The following is a 12,971-nucleotide window of genomic DNA, read 5'->3' as shown; positions in this document are numbered from 1 at the left end:
GAGCCCATCCTTCCTCACATCCATCCGACGATCACGAGCTGGGACACACGTCAGACGACCACGAGTTGGGACACGACTCGGGATCCAGCGACTTTACGTTCTCGGACGAGTAGTGCGTAGGCAGCGGGTCACGAGCGCGGGATGGTGAGCTTGGCCGAACCGAGCTTGTCCCAGTTCTGGCCATACTCGTCCATGCGGCGCTTAAGAAAGTTGGTGACATGAACACGATCCTTGTGGAGGATAAAGGTGGGCAGATCAAAGTTGGTGATGATGCAGGTGCGGATGCGAGCGAGGAGGTCCTTGACGAGGCAGCCCTTAAAGGAGGTCTTTGAGATGTCGTTGAGATCCCCGTACACATACTCGCAGACAGAGACAATGATGGACGAGAGGCCGGCGGCATGGTTCTGCAGCGGCGACGGGATGGCGGCGCGGTGGTGATCGAGGATGGCGTCCGACGGCATGCGCGTCGGGGGGAACTCGATCGAGAACGAGCAGACGAGGAGGACGAGCTCAGACGGCAGCTGCGAGACAATGTCCAGAAAGGTGAGCAGGTCGTGGTTCTCAGTTGTACGCGCCAGCTCTTGAGTGAGGCCGTTGTCAATGATAATGCGGATGGTGCAGAAGAGGTCTGCCACGGCCGAGACGCCCGGGTCGAGGTTAAGGTACCGCACATCGTTGTAGTATGTGCCTGCGTCGCGCCCGCCAAACAGAATGCCACGCGAGCCAACAATGGAAAAGGTGTGGGTGCAGCGGACAGCCGGAATGGGACCCTTGGTCACCACTTCGAGCCAGCGCATCGAGCGAAGGTCGAGGATGTGGACGTCATTGAACCGCTCACCGCCGCCGTGGTCGCCGCCAAAGACCACGGCCTTGGCGCCCCACAGCGCGACCGAGTGGTACGACCGAACCGACGGTTGGCGCCCGTGGGTCTTGACCCGCGACCACGTCCGCGTCTCGAGATCGAGCGCGTGGACGTCGTTGTAAAACTCGACACCAGAGCCACCCACAACGTAGTACACGTTGCGGTAGACAAAAGCGCACTGGCCGTAGCGCCGCGCCGGTGCCTCCCCACTCGTCTCCAGAACGGACCACGTCAGCGTGTCCAGATCGAGGACTTCGAGCTCATTCCCGAAGAAGACGTTGGCGTGGCCCTTGCCGCCAAACAGGTATGCCCGCGAGCCGACCGTAGTAAACGAATGGCCGTAGCGAGGCATCGGCTGGTCGCCGCCGGTCTCCAGCCGCCGCCACTCGGGCTCCTCGGGCGAGGTGAGGTCGAGCTCATAGAGGTCGTCGCAGTACGAGTGGTCAAAGCCGCCAAAGAGCAGCAACTTCTCAGGCGTCCACCGCGCGATGGCGTGGTACGACCGCGCCGACGGCACGTCGCCGCTCTGGGTCACCCGCCGCCACCGGTTGGTCTTGGGATTGAGCGCCGAGAGGTCCTGGAACCGCCGCCCGCCGCCGCCGTCGCCGCCCCACAGGTACGCCTCGTCGTTGTGAATGAACATGACATGCCCGTCGCGCTGGTCCGGTGTGTAAGACGTCGCCATCCACGCCATGATGTCGAGCCGGAGGACCTGTGTGTCGTTATAGTACGTCCCGCCATGCCCGCCCACCACGTACGCCTTGGCCCCGATGACCACCATCGAGTGAGCGTGCCGCTCGCCCACAAACGAGCCGTCGATCGAGAATGGGAGCCACATCATCGAGTCGTGCCCGAGTGAGAGGACGTACACGTCGGCATTGCACATCGTCCCATGACGCCCGCACACAATGACCGCGAGGTCGTGCCACACCGCCGCCGTGTGCCCGAACCGCTTCGACGGCCCGTCGCCATCGGGCGTAATCCGCCGCCACACCATGGTCGGCAGGTCGAGGAGAAACACGTCGGTCTCGGCGTTGCCGCCAAAGGTAAACGCCGTGTCCTTCCACACCGTCATGGTGTGATAGCACGACGCCGGCGGTCCGTTGCCGCGCGCGCTCACCTCCCGCCAAGTCATTGTCTCCAGATTGAGCACAAACATATCGTCCACGGCCCCACCATTCATCGTCTGCCCGCCCATCACAATCGCCTGGTCGCCCCACAAGCACATGGTGTGTCCGTACCGCTTCGACGGCACGTCGCCGCGCACACGCGCCAGCGTCCATGTCATTGTCAGCAGATTCAGCAGCCGCACGTCGTTGGTGTGCGTGTCGTCGTAGCCGCCAAACACCACCGCAAAGTGCCGCCACACCACCATCGCATGGTACGACAGCGGTGGCGGAAAGTAGCCGTCCAGCGACGGCTGGCAGCACACCTCCTTCCATCGCATGGATTCTGGAGCAGGCCATGATACCACACGCCGAGCCGACGACCATCGCCACACCACGCCAACCAAACCAGCCATCATAGCCACCATGCAACCACCACCACATCACGCCACCACACCCACGCCACCACAACCACGCCAAAATCCATCATCATCGCCATCCCGCCCCACCCCACCCCATGGTCATCATCACCATGACCATCGCACACCCCGCCAACAACCCAGAATAAGGAAAGCGGGAGAGCGAGCGGAAGCCGAGCCATGCCGTGCCGACCCGAGCCGAGCCGGACAAGCGAAAAGCCAAATGTAGCCGAACGAGCGAGACATAGAGAAAGGGAGGAGGGAAACATGACACACATACGGGTATGTAGATGGTGAGTGGTAGAGGGGGGGGGGGAGGAGGAAGAGGGAGGACGGGGGAGGACGGGGGGGGGGGGGGAGGGGGGAGGTAGGCGGCGGTCGGGCGGTGCGACCCTTTTCGCCGAAAGCACGCGTGTCGCTGACGACCGACGAGGTCACAGGCCAATGGCGAGGTTGCAGGCATGTGAGGGGTGAAGGGGGGGGGGGGGTATGGGTGTAGGAAAGAGGAAGAACATACCGGTGTCCATGAGGAAGACATCGTTGTAGCGGACACCACGACCACCGTCACCTCCAAACAGCAGCGGCTGGTTGTTCCACACACCCATGGCAGAGCCTTTACGAGCTGATGGTACTCCATCAGTCTCTACAGGATCCCACTCTACCATAATGTCTGCACTACGTCCATGGGGCGCTTGCTCAGGCCCAATGGACGCATCCAGCTCACGCCCATGTGAAGCCATCGCGACAAGTGTGTCCCGCATCCCCTCCCAACACTGCCCGACCCCACCTTTGAGCTCCGTCAGCCGTCTGTCCCGGTAACACCCCCCCTTCCACCAGCCAATCGAGACATGCTCCACCATTACATCGCACCGCCCATTTCCCTGTCACTTTTCCACGACCGCCTATCTTGCGGCTCAAAAATATGCACAGCCTTCGCGAACACTCAACGAGACCATCGAATGACTTGCACTCCATCGCCAGCCAGCCATAGCTAGCCAGCCATAGCTACTTGGTCGCGAGGTACTCGCTCAGATCGACAGTCGACGGCGCGCCGGTGAGCAAGTCACGCCCGCCGCCGGCCTTGGGAAAGGCGATCACGTCGCGAATTCCGGTGTCGAGAAGCGTTGCCATGAGGCGGTCGATGCCGAGCGCAACACCGCCGTGCGGCGGCGTTCCGTGGCCGAGCGCACGGAGGAGGTGCCCAAAGAGCGCATCCGGCTCTGTCACGCCGAGCACATCGCGGAGCACTGCCCGCTGCAGCTCGGGCTGGTGGATCCGGATCGAGCCGCCGCCGAGCTCCGCCCCGTTGAGCACCAGGTCGTAGCTCTGCGCCCGGACTTCAAGCAGCTGCTTCGTCTCGCCTGTCGCCTTGTACGCCGCCATGCCCTCCGCAAGCAGCTCGACGTCGTCCACGTGCGGCGCGGTGAACGGGTGATGCGCCGACGCGATCGCGCCAGAGCTGGCGTCGACCTCGAACAGAGGAAAGTCGGTGATCCATGTAAAGTTGGTCGCCGAGTGCGCCACAGGCTGACTCACCCCCGCCTCGGCCGCCATCTTCAGTGCGTGGAGCCGGAGCTTGCCCAGAGTCGGCCGCATCGCCTCGGGCGCTACCACCAGCGCGTCGCCCGCTTCGGCTCCAAAGGTCTCGGCCAGCCGCCCAAGGCTGGTCTCGCTGCCGCCAAGAGCCAACACCTTGTTCCGTGCCGCCACCGCGTCGTCGCTAGGCACACCCAGCACGTATGCGCCCTTGCCCATCTCGACGTCGCCGTCCGGCCGCGCCACCTCGCCCAGCTTGCGCTTCGATAGTGCGCCCGCAAGCTTGGCAACACGGAACCCGACGAGCCCATCGGCAGTCTGCAGCAGCGCCTCGCGCGACCGCATATCCGGTTTGTCCGACCCGTAATCGGCCATCGCTTGTGCGTAGCTCACCCGCGGGAACGGATGCTGCAAGCCAGACAGTGCCGACGCGTCGGCGGCGAGCTCCGCAAGCTGCGGCCGGTGCCCGGCTGCCCGCCGCAGCGACGCCGGCACGCCGGCACTCACCACCCGCTCGATGAGTCCTTGGATGTCGCCAGCAGTGACAAACGAGGCCTCGATATCCAGCTGGGTAAACTCGGGCTGCCGGTCGGCCCGCGAGTCCTCGTCGCGGAAGCAGCGCGCAACCTGGTAGTACCGATCGATGCCGGCGCTCATCAGCAGCTGCTTGTATTGCTGCGGCGACTGTGGGAGGGCATACGCCGCGCCACGAACTGCCCGCGCAGGCACCACAAACTCACGCGCGCCCTCAGGCGTCGACTTGAACAGAATCGGTGTCTCCACCTCAACAAATCCCTCGCTCTCCACCACGCTCCGCGCGGCCGAGAGAAACGCAGCTCGCGCGAGCAGGTTGCCCACCAGCTCCGGCCGCCGCAGGTCCAGATGCCGGTTCGCCAGCCGCAACGCTTCAGCCGGCAGCGGTGCGTTCTTCTTGGCCACCAGTGACATCGGGAGCTCCTTCGCTGCCGCCGCCACCGTCACAACCTCCTCGGCCTTGGCATGGATCTCCAGCTCGCCGATCGCATTCACCGCACTTGTCCGCCTCTGCCGACTCGGCCGCGCTTCGATGCGCCCTTTCACTTGCACCACAGACTCGAGTGGCGGCAGTTCGTCTGCGCTTCCGTCGACCACAACCTGAATCACGCCCTCACGATCGCGAACAGTTGCAAACGCCGTCGCCGGTCCAGCTGGACGGACACCAGCCAGCCAGCCCGTGACCGACACCTCCGACCCGAGCTCTTCCTCTGCCAGTCCAGGAATATACTTCTTGCTGCTACTCATTCTACGCCAGACATGGCTCCATGCCCTTGTCACTCGCCCGCCGAGCATCTCTCGTGTCGCGTAAAGTGGCCGCTGACAAAGCTTGAGTCACTCGCCACAAGCTCGCCACTGGTGGGATCGATTCCCCCAACCCGGGCCGGGATGACTTGGCATCACATCCGACCCATCGGTAGCCATCCGCATCGTCATCACATCCACCACACAGACGACATCCATAACATTACCACCGCTACGACTACAGTATCCCTCGCAGTGACGGCTGGGCATCGATGGCATGGATGGCACGGAACTGAGCCTCGCTGCCGCTCACAACTCATCTCCACGCAACCACACACAACACCACAACCAACCACGTCACTCTCCCACTCGACCTCGATATTCTTGCCGTGGCCAATGGCATCTACTCACCTCGGTCAACCATGCACTTCTCCCAGTCTCGCCTCTTTCAGCATCATCATCATCATCATCGTTAGCATCATCATCGGCACCATCACAGCCACTGGAGGCACGGGTGCAGACATGGATGACCCGCGCCCTGTGCTATCCGTCATCTGGGTAGCTCCGTTTGTACATGCGTGTGGATATGGAACCGAGGCGCTGGCTACTCTTCGGGCCATCGCCGCTGCTGCTGCCATGCTCGATGGCCGAGTCGAGCATGAGCTGGTCGTCGGCGCTCTCCATGGTGGTCTTCCGCTCGAAGTCGAGCACCTCGCCCGCCTCGACAATGACGAGGCCGTGTTTCTCATGGCTGCTCTGCAGCAAGCTGAAGTCATCCGTCGCTCGCATCGCCCTCGATCATCCCGCCTCGTCATTGTCTGCCATCTCCCGCCACCGCTGTGGGCGACCTGCTCAGAGCTAGCAGACGAGACTCGCGCCGATGCCCTCGTCGGCCGCACCATGTTCGAGACCGACTCGGTTCCAGAGGCGTGGCTCGCGACGTTGCGATCGGCAGACACACTCTGGCTGCCCACGCCGCACGCCACTGCTATCTTTGCCGACGCACTCGACAACCATGTGCCCGTCGAAGCGCTCGGCCAGACCGTCGACATGACGCTCTTTGCGGCATCGCCCGACTCGCTGCCCGAGCTCGACTCTGTCTTTCTCTATGTTGGTCGCTGGACCTCCCGCAAGAACGTTGCCGGCCTCATCGCCGCCTACCTCGCTGCCTTTACCGAACGCGACCGCGTCCGCCTCGTCCTTCACACCCAGGTTCCCGGCGGCAGTCTCGACCACGCCATTGCAGCCATCGTAGCAGACTCGCCGGCGCTCGCGGGTCGCGACCAAGCCACCTTTCCGCTCATCGAGGCCTCGACAGCCGTACTCTCCTCGCAAGGCATGGCCGAGCTCCTCCGATCAGCTTCGGTTGTTGTCCTTCCGTCCCACGGCGAAGGCTGGGGCCGTCCGCTGATGGAGGCCATGGCTGTCGGGCGGCCCGTTGTCGGAGTTGCCTTTGCCGGCCCGCCAGCTTTTGTCACTCCGGATGCTGGCTGGCTCCTTGATCCACACCCGCTCGTCTCCTTTGCCTCTACCATCGGCGCAGACCACTATCCCGGCCACCGCTGGGCCCGCGTCTCGACGCCCGACCTCGCACGCATCCTCCGTCTTATCGCTGATCTTCCTCACTCCGATCTCGTTGCTCGCGGCCGCGCAGCTGCCGCCGCCATCCGTGCTTCGCACGCCTTTCCCACTATCGGCGCCCAGTACATCGCCGCCCTCCTCCGGGTCATTCTCTCGCCCCATCTCGACGCCGAACCGGTGCCCACCTTACCACATCGCGCTCGCCCGGGAAATGGTCATCAACTTTAATCGCCACACATGCGCCAACCGTCAGCCGTTCGTCGGCTGGCGGCCGGCGGCCGGCGGCTGGCGTCTGGCGGCCCAACCCCAGGCCACCCCCCTCCTCCCTCGCCGTCCAAGCATGACAGGCAGGCGACGGGAGGCTACACACCTCACCCCGTCTTAGCACAACGACAGCCACGACTTGCCATCAAGAACAACATACCAAAGAGGCGAGTATGGCAAGTGTAGAAGTCATGGGAGAGGCGTTTGGGCGAAAGCTGTGGGACGCGGGACCGGCTGTGGTCGGGCACTTGGAAGGTGGTCACAAGTTTTCAAAGGATGTGCTGGAGGTGTTCAAGACTGTGGCTAGCATTGAAGATGAATATGCCAAGTCGTTGACCAAAGTCGTCCGCTCGGCTCTCTCTGATCGTCGTCTCGTTCGATGGGCCACTGCAGCACAAGGAACGGTGCCGCAAACCTACTTTTCGGTCCTCAATCATCTCATGATCGTCGCCGAGATGCATGGCGCTATTGCAGAGCGATTGACGGCAAAGTCTCTGCCTATGCTCACAGACTCGATCCGGGACTTTGGCCCAACTGTCAAGCATCTTTCATCCCGCGTTGCTTCGCTCGAGCGCGAGCATGAGCTGCGAAAGGAGCGGATGGCTCGGACTCGGGCAGAGTACAACGCGGCATCGGCGTCGTGTGTGGCAGAAAAGAAGGCGCTGCAGGCCATGAGCGTCGGAGAGAAGGAGGCTGTCATCGCCCGCCAGATCGTGGTAGCGAAGAAAGCTGCCCAGCGCGAGTCGTCGGCCCGCGCCGCCTTTCGCGATGCCATAGAGGACTTTAACGCCTTTCAGGCTGACGAGTATCTGCCGGGCCTGACGGCGGCGATGCAGGAGGCCGAGATCTCGGAGCGCCAGCGGCTTAATGTTCTCCGCGCTGGCCTCCGCACCGTCTTTCGAGCCTACCACCCCACCAACTCGGATGTCAGCACGCACACGCTCGCCCTCTCGGCCAAGTACGAGGCGCTCGACGTCGAAAAAGACATCACCATGCTTGTCGACATGTTTGCCACCAAGGCGCCCATGCCCGAGCCCATTGTCGAGGACTTGCGGACCCATGAGGAGCGGGTTGCAGAGTTCAAGACTGCCTTCCGCGAAGTCTTTGGCGAGCCATATGAGATCGAGCGCCACGAGCGCCGTCTGCAGCGCGCGCTTCGTCGCTCGCGCCGCCGCCGCGAGTCCGAAGCTGCCGAGATCGCCGCACGTGTTTCCGGCTCACCCACAGTCCGCCGCCGCAAGTCGACCCGCCGCTCGCGGACCATTTCCACCGCCAACACGGCTCGGTCCGCGCCGGTTGTCGAGTCCGCTGTCGCCGGCTCGCCCGCCTGGTCCGCCCACGTCGCCGAAACCGCTACCCCGGTTCCGGCCTCTGCAGAGCTCGTGACCGACATGCCTGACATGAAATCGCCGCCGCCGGTCGCTGCCAAGTCGGAAGCCACGCACCGGGTCGCCGACCTCATCCGCAATCAGAAGCGGTTCTCCACCTTTGCCTTTGAGCGGCGCGACACCGCTTTTGGAGGCTCGTCCCCTGTCACCGAGGACGTCGCCTCGGCAGGCTCTGCTGACTCGGACGCCACTAGCGTCGAGCCGCAGGCGGGCGACGTCGACCACTTTGCAGGCTCTGCGGCCCTTATGACCATCTCGTCCGACGACGATGTAGTCCTGGCGCTCCGCGAGGTGGCGCCTCGGAACTCGGTTGCTCTCGACAATCTCGACCTGGCGATTGCGCAGCATCCAGCCGCCGGCAACATGGCTCCTGTGACCGAGTCGACCGAGGCCGGGGCCGAGGCCGGGGCCGAGGCCGGGGCTGAGGCTGAGGCCGAGACTGAGGCTGAGATCGAGACCGAGATCCAGGCCGAGAATGTGACCAAGTATGAGACTGAGACTGCGGCTGAGACCGAGACTGAGGCCGAGACCGAGACTGAGGCCGGGACCGAGGCCAAGACTGTGGCCGAGACCGAGACCGGGGTCGTCCGCAACACTGCGAGCCTGCCCGCGACGCAAGTCGTGGAAGAAGCACTCGAATGCGAGGCTGCGCGTGGAGCGCAGGTCCGTATGACAGACTTTCGCAGCGACGAGATTACTGAGGCCTGGCGACTCGGCCACGAGCTGCTTGGCCGTGAGGCTGCACTGCTGCCAACAACACCACTGGCGAGCCGGCTATCGGACAACGTGGCCGAGGCCATCGACCTGGCGGCAGATCTGCTGGGTGTGTCCGCCAGTGAGCTGCTCGTGGCGGACGATACATGCGGCGCCGAGCCTGAGCCGAGCCCCGAGCATGAGTCCAAGCTGGAGCCAAGCTCGCCACCGCCACCTGACCTGGATGCGTACTCGCCGGCCGCAGTGACAGCTGCGAGCGCCGCCGCAGGTGCGGCCGGCGCGGCGGCAGTGAGTGCGACGCTGCTGCCAACGCCACCGTTGCCACCCGACGAGATGGAGGCGCTCGGTGATGCCGAGCTGGCCGCCCTTCTTGAACCGCAGTCGCCGTCAGCCGACTCGATGGCGTCGTCGGTCTCAATGAGTATGCTGGCAAGCCCCGAGGTCCAGGCCGAGCTGGACCAGATCGACGCCGACCTCGGCCTCGACGAGTATGCCTCGCTCCCTGTTTCGGCGCCCAATGTGGGCACACAGTCGGGCTCGGCTAGCGGTGTCGACGTCGACGTTGACGCCCTCGCCTCGTTCATCATGTCGCCGGACGGGACCGAGGACTCGCCGCTCTGGCAAGCGGTCATGAGCGGATCGCCGAGCTCGCCGCTGGGCGTGGCGATTGCGGACGAGTCGTTGTCCCTGACCTCGCCCGAGTCGAATGCACTGGGTGTGGAGACAGCGCCTCAGCCCCAGTCCGAGCCCGAGATGGTGGACATGCCGCTGCCACCGCCGATGCCCGACATGCAATCGTCACTAGAGCCCGGCGTGGCATGCTCGCCGCCACCGCCGCCACCGCTGCCGCAGCCGCAACAGCCGCATCTGACACAACCCGCCAAACCGGCCGTGCCTGTCCGCAAGAGAAGCGGGCGCGAGAAGCGAGAGTTGCCGCCGCGCCCGTCGTCGCAAACGTCGGTGCAGCTCGGTGAGACCAACGCACACCAGCACGTGCCGGGTGGATCTCTGCTTGCGCGAATGCGCGCTTCGACGACCGCTTCTGTGGCACCGTCTCGCGACTTTGGACGCGCAGTTGAAGCCAGGTCGGAGTCGGACCATGGGGCTGGCGCTCGGTCCCGGGAGGGTTTGGCGTCAGGCACCGGCGAGCAGACGGCTTCGTCGTTTGAGTCCAAGCCGCAACCAGAGTCGCTGCCTGTGATCAAGGTCCGACCGGGACGGGCGGTGACCGAGGCCGCGATTGCGTCGAAGCGAGCAAGCGTGGCGGCCAAGCGCGGGTCCAAGTTTGGCATGGTCCGTGAATGGGACGTTGTGGCCGCAGAGCGAACAATGCTCTTTGGATTCATGGTCAAGCAAGGCGGCGGACGCGGTGGGCGGAAGAGCTGGAAGAAGCGCTGGTTTGTGCTCACCTCGCGGGCGCTGACGTACGCCACAAAGAAGGGCAAGGATCCCAAGGGCTCCATTTTTGTCTCGGCCATGCGCGCGGTGGGAACGTCGGACGAGGCGCGGCGTGGCGAGACGTGCATTGTGCTCGAGACCATCACGCGGACGTACTACTTTTACCCTGCAGGCGACGGCGACGACCAGGCCGCGACGGTCAAGTCGTGGGTGACCATGCTCAACTCGCTCATATCGTCGGGTGGTGTCGGCTCCAACTCGCGGTCGCGTCTTATCTCATTTTCGTCCGGCCTGCAGGACGACTCGCTGCTGGCTGAGTCTGGAGCAGCCGATGGGCTCGATGTAACCTCCACCGAGCTGGTGGTGCTGGAGGGCCAGCTCAAGTTTGCCACAGGCGCGCCGCTGCTGATCAACTCGGCGACGGCCGGCTCGTCGTCGTCGGTGGTGGTGCGATACTGCGTCCTCACCCCTCACTCGTTTGTGGTCCGAAAGAAGGAGAGCGCGACCAAGGCCAAGCACACGGTGCGCTGCGCACACATCCTGCACCTCATCGGCCACGAGCCCGGCTCCAAGCCGTCGCACGGGTTCTCGATCCAGACGCCAGACGTGCTGATCCGCCTGTACGCGTCGAATGGCGTCGAGATGTACGAGTGGATTCAGGCCTTCCAGCTCGTCATTCGCTCACATCGCCGTGCTGCGGCCAAGCCATCGGCGAGCGAAGGTGGCTTGAGCATCGCCGCCGCCGCCGAAGCTCTTTCCTCGCCGCCGCCCTCCTCGTCGTGAGTGCGCCCGCCGGTGTTGCAGAGATGTTTACTTGCTCCAACGCGTCAGCGCGGGCAGGAGAGGAGCTGGTTGCGGATGGCGGCGACGAGCTCGCTCGCCGAGACATTGAGGGTGGCAGCGACATTGGGAAGAGCGGCCGACCGGACGCGAAAGGCGACGTCGTCAGGCCCAGCAGGAGGTGCGTCCGGCTCAAGAACGCCGCGATCAGCGGACCAGTCAAAGAGGCAGGCATCGGTCCCATTGCCCTCGTAGCTGCGGTACGGGTTGAGCTCGATAACGAGGACGTCAAACGGCTCTGCGCCAAAATCGGCAATGTTGGGGTTGGGGACGAGGGCAAAGTCGATGACGACAGAGGTAAAGCCAGCAGCAACGAGCTTGTCGCGGATGACGTCGTTGTAAAAGTCGACGATGACGTCGCGGTACATGTCAGCGTCGGCCACAACAGCCGGGTAGCACACCACATGGTTGTACTGCGAGAGCGCGGTGAGATGGCCGTCGACCACAAAGCCGCGGAACTCGAGGTGGGCCTGCATCGGCACAAATTCACGGACAATGACGCCCATGGAAAAGTCGCCGGTCCGGGCACTGGCCACGTCGAGCTCGAGCTGGATGTCCTCGGCGATGCGCTCTGAAGCCGCAAGGAGCGCCAGCGCCGCAGCGCCACTCGTCACCTTCATCGACGTCACCGCACCCTGGAGCAATGCCGCGACAATGGCGTTGTCCACCTCGTTGCGCAGCTCGAGATCATCCGCACCGCCGCTGCCGGGCGTGCCCACCAGCAACACGCCCGTGCTCTCGGCATAGTCTCTGGAGCCGAGCAGCTGCCAGGCATCGGCAAGCAGCTGCTCGGTGGCCAGAGTAGCATCCTTTGGCGAGCGCGACGAGGCCTTGACAAAGACCTCGCGGGTGCCCAGCGCTTCGCAAGCAGCATCGATCTCGGCGGCGAGCTCTGCGAGAACCTCTTGGCCGACCAGCTCGTCCTCACTCGCATTCCGAGCATCTCGCAGAGCGAGAGCAGCCTCTCTTGAGAGCGGAACAGTGATCGATCTTGGTGTATGTCCATCAAAAGTAGCCAGCCAAGCCTCAGCATCGACCTCTCGGACCTTTTCCCATACTTTTTCCAACTTTGCCGCATTGCCCGACTCCCCTGCGCTCGCATCACCGCCACTACTTGTACTCATCGTTCTCGCCGTCACCGCATTGAGAGCAGAGGCAGCCGAGGTGAGGTCGGCTGCCGAGAAGGGAACAGCCATGGTCAAGCAGAGAAGGGGGGGGGGGGGGGAGGGAGGGGGGGAGGGGGGAGGGGGTGAGGTGGTGGCTGGGCCGGGGAAGAGGCCTGGGGGAGGGGGAGAGGGGAGAGGGGAGGGCGGAGAAGGGAATGCGGATTGTAAAGGGCATGGGGATAGGGATGGTAGAGGGGATGGAGAAGGGAGATAGGGATATGATGGGGATGTAGAAGGAAGATGGGGTTAGGGATCGCAGACGGGATCGGATCGTAGATGGGGTCTAGACAGGATCGTAGACAGGATCGTAGATGGGATCGTAGACAGGATCGTAGACAGGATCGTAGATGGGATCGTAGACAGGATCGTAGATGGGATCGTAGACAGGATCGTAGACAGGATCGTAGATGGGATGACAT

At 63.8% G+C, this 12,971-nt stretch overlaps 4 protein-coding genes across 4 annotated transcripts; 1 reads left to right on the top strand and 3 right to left on the bottom strand.

Moving 5' to 3' along the window:
• Window positions 1-77: 77 nt before the first annotated feature.
• On the bottom strand, window positions 78-3,137 carry AMSG_04770 (acyl-CoA binding protein). Its single transcript, XM_013902982.1, has 2 exons — window positions 2,905-3,137; window positions 78-2,314 (listed from the first exon to the last, which is right to left on the bottom strand). Exons 1-2 carry the CDS (start codon window positions 3,125-3,127, stop codon window positions 129-131), a joined length of 2,409 nt encoding a protein of 802 aa, XP_013758436.1. The 5' UTR covers window positions 3,128-3,137; the 3' UTR covers window positions 78-128.
• A 121-nt stretch (window positions 3,138-3,258) lies between these two features.
• Window positions 3,259-5,257, bottom strand: AMSG_04769 (aspartyl-tRNA synthetase). Its single transcript, XM_013902981.1, has one exon. It carries the CDS (start codon window positions 5,250-5,252, stop codon window positions 3,393-3,395), a length of 1,860 nt encoding a protein of 619 aa, XP_013758435.1. The 5' UTR covers window positions 5,253-5,257; the 3' UTR covers window positions 3,259-3,392.
• A 466-nt stretch (window positions 5,258-5,723) lies between these two features.
• On the top strand, window positions 5,724-11,329 carry AMSG_11820 (uncharacterized protein; the record flags this gene model as incomplete). Its single annotated transcript, XM_013903002.1, has 4 exons — window positions 5,724-5,979; window positions 6,058-6,996; window positions 7,446-9,863; window positions 10,287-11,329. The coding sequence occupies 4 exons, from the start codon at window positions 5,724-5,726 to the stop codon at window positions 11,327-11,329; spliced, it is 4,656 nt and encodes a 1,551-aa protein (XP_013758456.1).
• Window positions 11,330-11,373: 44 nt separating this feature from the next.
• AMSG_04766 (uncharacterized protein) lies at window positions 11,374-12,582 on the bottom strand (the record flags this gene model as incomplete). Its single annotated transcript, XM_013902980.1, has 1 exon — window positions 11,374-12,582. One exon carries the CDS (start codon window positions 12,580-12,582, stop codon window positions 11,374-11,376), a length of 1,209 nt encoding a protein of 402 aa, XP_013758434.1.
• Between the last annotated feature and the right edge of the window lie 389 nt (window positions 12,583-12,971).

Source organism: Thecamonas trahens, assembly GCF_000142905.1.
Source record: "Thecamonas trahens ATCC 50062 unplaced genomic scaffold supercont1.20, whole genome shotgun sequence".
NCBI lineage: Eukaryota > Apusomonadida > Apusomonadidae > Thecamonas > Thecamonas trahens.
The sequence above is the reverse complement of the archived record's forward strand: the minus strand, read 5'-3'. Positions and strand labels throughout refer to the sequence as shown.

Coding starts and splice junctions, on each gene's coding strand:
- AMSG_04770 (XM_013902982.1), bottom strand. CDS start 3,127: ATGGCTTCACATGGGCGTGAGCTGGATGCGTCCATTGGGCCTGAGCAA. Junction 2,315..2,904: donor TGTCTTCCTCATGGACACCG/GTATGTTCTTCC, acceptor GGCCTGCTCCAG/AATCCATGCGATGGAAGGAG.
- AMSG_04769 (XM_013902981.1), bottom strand. CDS start 5,252: ATGCTCGGCGGGCGAGTGACAAGGGCATGGAGCCATGTCTGGCGTAGA.